The sequence below is a fragment of the Helianthus annuus genome, chromosome 15 (assembly GCF_002127325.2).
Source record: "Helianthus annuus cultivar XRQ/B chromosome 15, HanXRQr2.0-SUNRISE, whole genome shotgun sequence".
Lineage (NCBI taxonomy): Eukaryota > Viridiplantae > Streptophyta > Magnoliopsida > Asterales > Asteraceae > Helianthus > Helianthus annuus.
The window spans coordinates 40,602,608-40,610,791 of record NC_035447.2 but is presented as its reverse complement, the minus strand read 5'-3'; the positions used below and the strand labels follow the sequence as shown (position 1 = coordinate 40,610,791).

General features: G+C 35.4%; 1 protein-coding gene across 1 annotated transcript; it reads right to left on the bottom strand.

Annotated features, from left to right (window-relative positions):
* Nucleotides 1-2,396: 2,396 nt before the first annotated feature.
* Nucleotides 2,397-7,902, bottom strand: LOC110911497 (2-oxoglutarate and iron-dependent oxygenase domain-containing protein CP2). Its single transcript, XM_022156124.2, has 9 exons — nt 7,408-7,902; nt 5,159-5,206; nt 4,862-5,047; nt 4,613-4,763; nt 4,457-4,543; nt 4,086-4,210; nt 3,804-3,922; nt 2,772-2,883; nt 2,397-2,646 (listed from the first exon to the last, which is right to left on the bottom strand). Exons 1-9 carry the CDS (start codon nt 7,726-7,728, stop codon nt 2,611-2,613), a joined length of 1,185 nt encoding a protein of 394 aa, XP_022011816.1. The 5' UTR covers nt 7,729-7,902; the 3' UTR covers nt 2,397-2,610.
* Nucleotides 7,903-8,184: the final 282 nt, after the last annotated feature.

The window sequence follows — 8,184 nt, the reverse complement described above, 5'->3', positions numbered from 1 at the left end:
ATGTAATCGAATTCAATGTTGTCCACATGAAACTAACACCTACCCAACCCAAGTACTCAACAAATGAACGTAAAGTCTAAATTCAAGTACATATTAATAACCTAAAGATTAACTTATTTCACAGTTTGTTAGAATTTCCTCAAGAAATACAAACATTACCAAATGCCCACTCTCTAGTTAAAAAAAAAAAAAAAAAAAAAAAAAAAAAAAAAAAAAAAAACATTTTTTAAAGGACAGTCAATTTGCGAGACCAGAATCTAAAAATAAAAAGTGAGACATGTATTGTGTGTGTTCTAGCGCCGTAGGGCGTCTCTGAGAATTCATGTACCCTGTTCAAGCTTGATAAAATGTGTCCTTTCGTAACGTTTTATTATTATTTTTTTAAAATCAAATGGGTATTGAGCTCACTAAAGCTAATACCTATGAGCTAACTTCAAACCATAAAAATTGATTTGTAAATAGGTCCATCCCCCCGAACTTTTCGGTCAGTAGTGTTATATATGTACGTTTTGTATACCCCCCCCCCCCCCCCGGTTTTATAAAAAAAACTTAGGTATACACGTTTTCGACCCCCCGGTTTTAATTTTTTTTATTTATATAGCCCAAATAAAATATTTAATTAGCCAAAATATTATAGCCCAAATCATTATATTTGGTAGAATACTATAATGTATATTATATAACCCAAATCAAATTATTATATAGCCCAACTTAAAAGTCCACCCTATAAAAAAAAAACCCAATTTCGTTTACTTTGGGACATCGACCAGAAGAACAGAAGCCACAAGTCAGAACTGCAGAAGGGGGAAAACGCAGGTTCTAGAACTGTTCGACTTCATCTTCTTGTTCGAGAACAGAAGCCAAAATGCTACTCGCTGTTGTGGTCTTGTACTCTTGTTCGACTTCTTCAATCTTCATAAGGTTAAATGTATGTGTTTTTTATCTTTAGTTTTAATTTAGGGCTGCAATTTATGTGATTTAGGTTGAAATTAGGGGTGCAATTGGTTCGAATTTTTTCCCTAAAATTGTTGAATCTTTCTGTAACTATGTCTAATTTCATTTGTTTAATCTTATTGTGATTTGATTTAGATAGAAATTAGAGTTTGAAATTTATGGTGATTTGTTAACTTGTTTTGTTATTAGATTATGCTATGGGAAAGAATAAAATGATAACTTCTTTTTTAATGTTTGAGAACGTTTTTTATTTGATATTAATGTTTGGCCCGACCCTACCCGAATCGAATCACCGACGCCCGACCCGAACATACACCTCGAAACTACATGATAGAAAACTTTTTTTAGGTCCGTTACCTTCCGACCCCCCGAACTTTTTTTTCAAGGTTCGCCACTGGGTCTATCTTGGAGTTGGTATGTGATACTATTTAAAAAAAATAACGTATATAGAAAATTAATGTAATGCCTAAGAGCTAACTTTAGAAAACACGTGCCCTCCGAAATCACGGGCCCTGTGCGGTGGTCCTCCCTACACACCCTCATCACCGCCCATATCTAACGCTATCAAGGTGTGTAAAATTGTCTCTCGTTATTGAGTCGAGGATTCGAATTCATGGTAGAAAATAAAGTAGAATTAGGAGCAGATCTTTTTTATTAAAAACATAATTGAAGTCTAAATATCCAACACTAATGATGCGGGGTTAGATGTTTGGTGGTGGCGGTCAGTAGAAGAAGTTTTAAATAGGGGGGGTTAGATGTTTGGTGGTGGCTCATTCTATACACACCCTCCTCTTTCCTGATTATACCCCCTCCTCTCACATACTTACAGGTGGGGCCTGCGTGGGACCGACAGTTTTCCTCTCACAAGGGGGTATAGGAAAGAGGGGTGTGTGTATAGAATGAGCCTTTTAAAATATCCTTGTTTGATACTTTTTTTTTTAATCTTCTCATCTCCCCTCTCTTCTCATCATCTAAATTCACTCTTCATTTATCCTTGCTATTGTTCTTTACACAAGAAATAAGAAATGCGCGATGGTGGTGGCGGTAGCAATGGCCGTCCGCGGTCAACTGGAGGACGTCCGGTGGTAGAAGCGGGTGGTACTTATCCTTCTTTAGAAGATCCCATGACACGACATAAGAAATTGCTTTGCAATGCAACTTTTTCTCTCGACTTTTTTTTTTTTTTTTCATTCGCTTACAGAGAAAGGGGGCAAAACTGGAAGAAGCAGTATTTAACGTATATGATCCAAGGGAATGACTAATGAGGCCACCGGTCCGATGTTAGTTAGCTTTATACTTGCAAATTGCAATGACCGTTTTACCCTTTTGGTAACTTTAGTTACTTCGTGTCACATGATCGTTTTGTTTCTTGCATAAGAAACAATCGATATGTGGGGGTTGGATAACTATACTAGGTATGCATCGCTTACCACTACCATGTATTTGCTTCATAAAAATATCAAAGATATCAATTGTTGTTTGAAGGCATGACTGGAAATAACTTAACTTCAAAACCCAAACAGAGTTCATGCTAACGGGCTGAGACAAGATCACGCTAACGGGCCCAACTAATTTGATTCGGGCTTTAAATAGGTTCTAAATGTACACTGACCTAGCAACACAACAATAGCAAACTTAACCAGTTACACTATCTAATCAAGAAGCAGCTTCTCCTTGACCTCTAAACAACTCCTGCAAAATAAAAACCAAAATGATTTCACCAAATTAATTTTGTCTTTAAAAAAAATTATATATATTTTAATTTGACCAAATTTGTTTTTAAATAAAATTAAATATATTTTTAATAAAATTGGTACCACTTTTTTTGCAGTGACAGCCTGATGAAGGCGCTCTCTCCTCTCCCTTTGGCATTCTCCACACCAGCTTACAAAACCCTTTTGGTGTTTTCTCAACTCTCTAAATACAGAACTGCAGAAAAAGAATTATACAATCTAAAGGTGTAACAAAGAGCTGCAGAGCAAAAAAAAATACATAATTTAGAGGTGTCAATTTTGACAAGGGGTGTAAATGAGCCGAGCAGCTCATGAGCTGCTCAAAACCGACTGGTAGAAGCTCGCATCGAGTAAAAGCTTAAACGAACCCGAGCTAGAATTAAATTGGAGCTCATTTGTGAAAGTATAATAATTTTGATTTAATATAAAAAATATATAATTACAAAATAAATATTACTAAATACATAACTATAGTTAAAAATAAACAAAGATAATATGTACTATGTTTATGTATATATAATTACAAATTCGTATAAAACTAACTAATGTATATAAATAAAATAATTAATAAATAATAATTGAGCCAAGCTCGAGCTTTAGACACATGGCTCGAAACTAGCCGAGCTCGTGCTTAACAAGCCTGGGCTCTGCTCGGCTCGGCTCAGCTTGGCTTGTTTACACCCCTAATTTTGACTTGTCTATAAGCACAGTTCGTATATAATAAGTTAAGCAAAAGAGAAATAGGTTAAAAGTCAACCAATGTCTACTTTTAGTGTGTATCTCCTAGATTTTGATTGTTCTGTAATAATACTGTAGTGTTTTTGTAATTATGTATCATCATTTATCACATCAATTATAATGGTTTCGAAGGTTTTGTGCGGGATCTTTCTTTAAGAAAATTTTTTTTAGGTAAATAGTGGATGGTCCATGGATAATGTCATACGGGAGCCGAATTGATCCTGCATATCTATGACCACAGAAATTATATAACTTAACAGAACCCAAAAAGGTAAAAAAAAGTTTTGTTTGTTTATATTATGGTCATTAGTTGGCAAAGAATGAGAGTAATTAAAGATCACACAATAGCAAAACTACAAAGTTGAAGGGATTATATACCTTCTGCACCAAAGCAGTAAGTTGATTCTCTGGCCAGCTGTAGTAGCTCTGGCACCATGCCGATGGCGACCTCGATGTATTATTGCATGACCCGGGACATGAGAGTAATCAAAGATCTCCTGTCAATATATCCACTTCCAGATAAGTTTTCACCGAAAACAATAACCGCATTTTAAAATGCGCATTCTAATATAGAGCTATATCATGTGTAACTTGTGGTGCACTCAACCCTCATATATCAGCTCAAAGCATGAAACAACATATTCTATCATCAAATCATACCTCAGGCAGTGCTTCTGTATTCATGTGCTTATCACATCGAACACCTCTAAAATACAGTTCTCCACCGGAGAACTGCTTGCCCAAGCATACGTTCAACGTCACCTCTGAGTCATCCACATGGAACCCTAGAAAAGATACAAACAAAATTACACAAATTAAGGTATCAATTCAAAACAAATAACTAAAAACAAAATGTAGCACAAACGACTTCAATGAACATAGCCTTGAGCGGTACGATAATGCGATATTTTCTTTGTAAAAAAGAAAACAAAACAGATTACTTTGTTTCTTAAGCTTTTCTTATAGCAGAATCGACGATGTTCTCGCAACAATGATATACCCAATTAAATAAGAATGAAGTGATAACATACCCAATTCAATATCTCTATTGAAACCATACTCAACCACGAATCCATGATGGGAATCAAGTGCAAATCCTCCAACATCAGCAAAAAAAACTGCACATGTTTTATGTGAAATCTGCCATTATTACCTGCATTTAGTTAATACTACTTTGTATAACTTACTTTTTGAGATATGGCGTATGAAATCTTCCATTAACTTTTCCAGCATAGCATCCATTCCAAAGTCATCAAGAACAGCCCCAAATTTGTTCATCGTATTTGGGCGCATAACTCTGAATTTTGTTTCGAGAATCCATTTCTCAAAATTTTCTACCTAGGCAATCAGAACCTGATAAGAAAACATTTAAGCTAAACTACTAAAAATAACTAGAAATAGCATGCCCGACATGACATGAACAGAGTAGATGATACCTCAGCTACCAACATTTCACAGAAATGAGGCTGCAGCATATTGAAGGTATAGACTCCGGGAGCAGGTTCGGACATTATACTTTTAATACTTTCGTCTCTGATGTGATCGCCGACCATAAATGCTTTTATGAATGATGGCGTAAAAAAGTTTGTGGCGTTCAGTTTATACAAGTCTCTATATAGAGGCTGAAAGAAACGAATTGTATAGGGACAAAGAAAATAAGTTAAATAAGCCGTAAATAAATTTAGGACAACACCTCAAGATACATTATTCAAGAGGACACCTGAAAATTTTACCTGATAGTTGGATATAATTCTCATCCTGTATTCTCTGTGCTTCTGGACCTGTTGAAACGAAATCGTGAAAAAGATAATTAGTATAATAATAGATTTTAATATGAAGTCTTAAAACAATGTTTATAGAAAAAGAGAAAGCGCTATATGAGCATATTGTATGTTTGAGGATTGAGACCAGACCTACTATGATAATGAACCAAAATCATAAAATTTGTATCCAACATTAGCTTTACAAGTGTGACATGTATACTACCTTTAACACAGAGAAACCTTAGTCAAATTAATTGACATGGAAAACATGCAGACCAGCTATAATGCAATTCCTTATTTCTATCCAATCTAGTTTCAACAAATCCACACGAAAAGCATGCATAAAGACCATTCACGAGTTCATGACGATACGATACCAGGCACCATAAATTTGATAAATATTTCCTATTTTACTATTAAATTATTTATTGAGTTAGTATTATATATTTATTTTGACAGTGCTCACTTGAACTACCAGTTATATTCAATATAAAGACTTAAACATGCATAGAAAAATACGCCAATGTGCAAAATTTAATAGAAGCCATGGAAGGGTTTTGTTCAAAGTGAATCACACAGCGGCATTGAGTATTAACGCTGAGAAGGATAGAGGCCAATGACCGATCCATTCTTACTATAAAAGTTCATGTGCAATAAAGAAGCAAAACACGGAAACCTAATATTCAGTTTGCATTAATTACATAGTAGTATTGCCTCACAACCACCAAAGAATAACCTAGACGACAAAAACCACCATCTTTTCGTTTTGCATAGGCTATTATATGTTTAATCACCTCGTTTAGCAGGTACACCGTACACTTAACACGAGGAAATATATGAAAGCCCAAATAGCATAAGTTCCCATTTCCCAAATGTTGAAACCTGGTTTTAATCTAAACCTTCACACTATTTGAAATATAAATAAAAAAATGTGCCTTTCCAAGTACTTGACACCACCATAGTATCCATATTCACAACAGAGAGAGTAGGGCATGTTTGTAGCTTCTGAAGTTGCAGGCTGGGAAATTTTCTATAAATTGTGGAAGAAAAAGACACCAAACAAGATCTTTTTCACAAATGAAACGCATACAACTGATGGACTAATAAGACATGTTGCACGTTTCAGTAGCTTGCTTGACATCAGCATTAAAACCAGGGGCGGAACCACAATGTTAGGAGCCGTAGCACGGGCTACGGCTCAACCCCGTATACGTAGTGTTTTTTCGGGTTTTATACAAAGGATACCCCAAAAAAGATACGAGGATACTCCTAACAAAAAAAAATAGGATACTTGATATTACTAAAATCTCATTTTTTATAAGCTCAAATATTTTACAACCCGAAAACTTGTATAATAATGCCCGAATTAACAATAATAAAATAGAAAGAAGACCCTAAATATAATTAATAAAGTTAGCCCAAGACCCAAATAATATTATAACTGAATAAGAGATCTTGCTCGTTTTATGGTGGAAACCGGAACACATAGTTCTTGTCCTTTGGTTTATCGGGTAGTGAAGTTAGCTTTGGTTTTACCGAGTGCAACCGCAACCATTGAAAGATTTTTTTTTCTTTCTAAATTGAAGCTTGTTAAGACGGATTTACGCAATCGAATGAACCCGGAATATTTGAACAATGTTATGGTTTGTGTGGTTGAAAAAGAAAGTTTTGATAAAGCAAAAGACGACGATGTAATGTGACAATTTCAAGCTATGAAAGAAAGAAGATGAGAAATCTATTAGGTATTTGTTCTACTTTATTGATCATCGTTTTTTATTGTATAATTGCACGTTAAAAAAAATTCAGGATACCCCTAAATTAGTGGGCTAGCTCCGCCACTGATTAAAACACAAGTTACAATAAGATAAAAGAAATCCTACACTTCAGTGAACATACAACCAAACAAAACCACCAAGTTTAAGCTAGTCACTTCACTTCTATGCCCAAAAACACCATTAATCAATCAAATTTTCGATTTAGTTTCCTAATTCAAACCTAAGTTCACCAAGTATTTCAACATAAGTCAAAATTCATCAACATCCTAATGTAACAACACAAAAAAAGCAAAAAATCCACAAATTTCTGCATATGTCTATAAAAACAGCAGATTGCTACTCACTAATCATAATAATAGGTTGCTCATTCACTTCCCTGCAACTCTCAAAACAAATTTCTACAACTGTATGCGAGTACATGATAACATAAAATGAAATACTCACTCGATTACGCTCCCCTTCGGTCGAATAACGACGCAAAACCTCTCGCATGTACCTATGCTTCGTGTCTCGAGTAACATTCAACAAATTCGGCGGCAAGTACCGCTCCAGAGAGCTGAAAAGCAGAGGCGTGAACTCCGATTGAAGATCTTCGTAGCTTTCCGGTTGGTGATCCTGACGAGGATTCAATCGGAGACGGAAATTGGAGTTCATCGGAAGTGAGCCGATTCCGTTCGCATTTCCGTTGGCGGTGGGGATAGGAGTTGCCGGAAGAGGAGAGGACGGTAAATTGGTTTGCCGATCGGCGTCACCGTCAGCAGGCATGGTGATTGGTGGTTGAATTGTTGAAATTGGATGTGATGAAATCAGTGCATGTTATTGTTAGGGTTTGATGTGGTGGTGAAGATGATTGTGTTTGTTTGGCATGACTCGTGAGTGAGTCGCATGACTCGGAGGTCCCTTGGTGTCGTATCGTATCGCATATGTTTAGTCGGTAATCGGTAAAATATGGTAAAACTAAAAGTTTTGAATCGGTACCTGTATCATATGATATTAATACTGAAATTGAGCTAAATTCAATATCATATAGGTAGTCGGTGCTTGTAAAATATGGTAAAACTAAAAGTTCTAAATCGATACCCTATCGTATGATATTAATACTGAAATTGAGCTAAATTCAAATATGATATATGTTTGGTCAATGTTGATACGGCACTATCGCTGTGTTAACAATATTTAATACGATTTTCTTCTATCCCTAGTAAGTGTTTTACATTTTCA

Coding starts and splice junctions, on each gene's coding strand:
- LOC110911497 (XM_022156124.2), bottom strand. CDS start 7,728: ATGCCTGCTGACGGTGACGCCGATCGGCAAACCAATTTACCGTCCTCT. Junction 4,211..4,456: donor CAATAGAGATATTGAATTGG/GTATGTTATCAC, acceptor TATCTTTTCTAG/GGTTCCATGTGGATGACTCA. Junction 2,884..3,803: donor TTACTGCTTTGGTGCAGAAG/GTATATAATCCC, acceptor CTTTTTCTGCAG/TTCTGTATTTAGAGAGTTGA.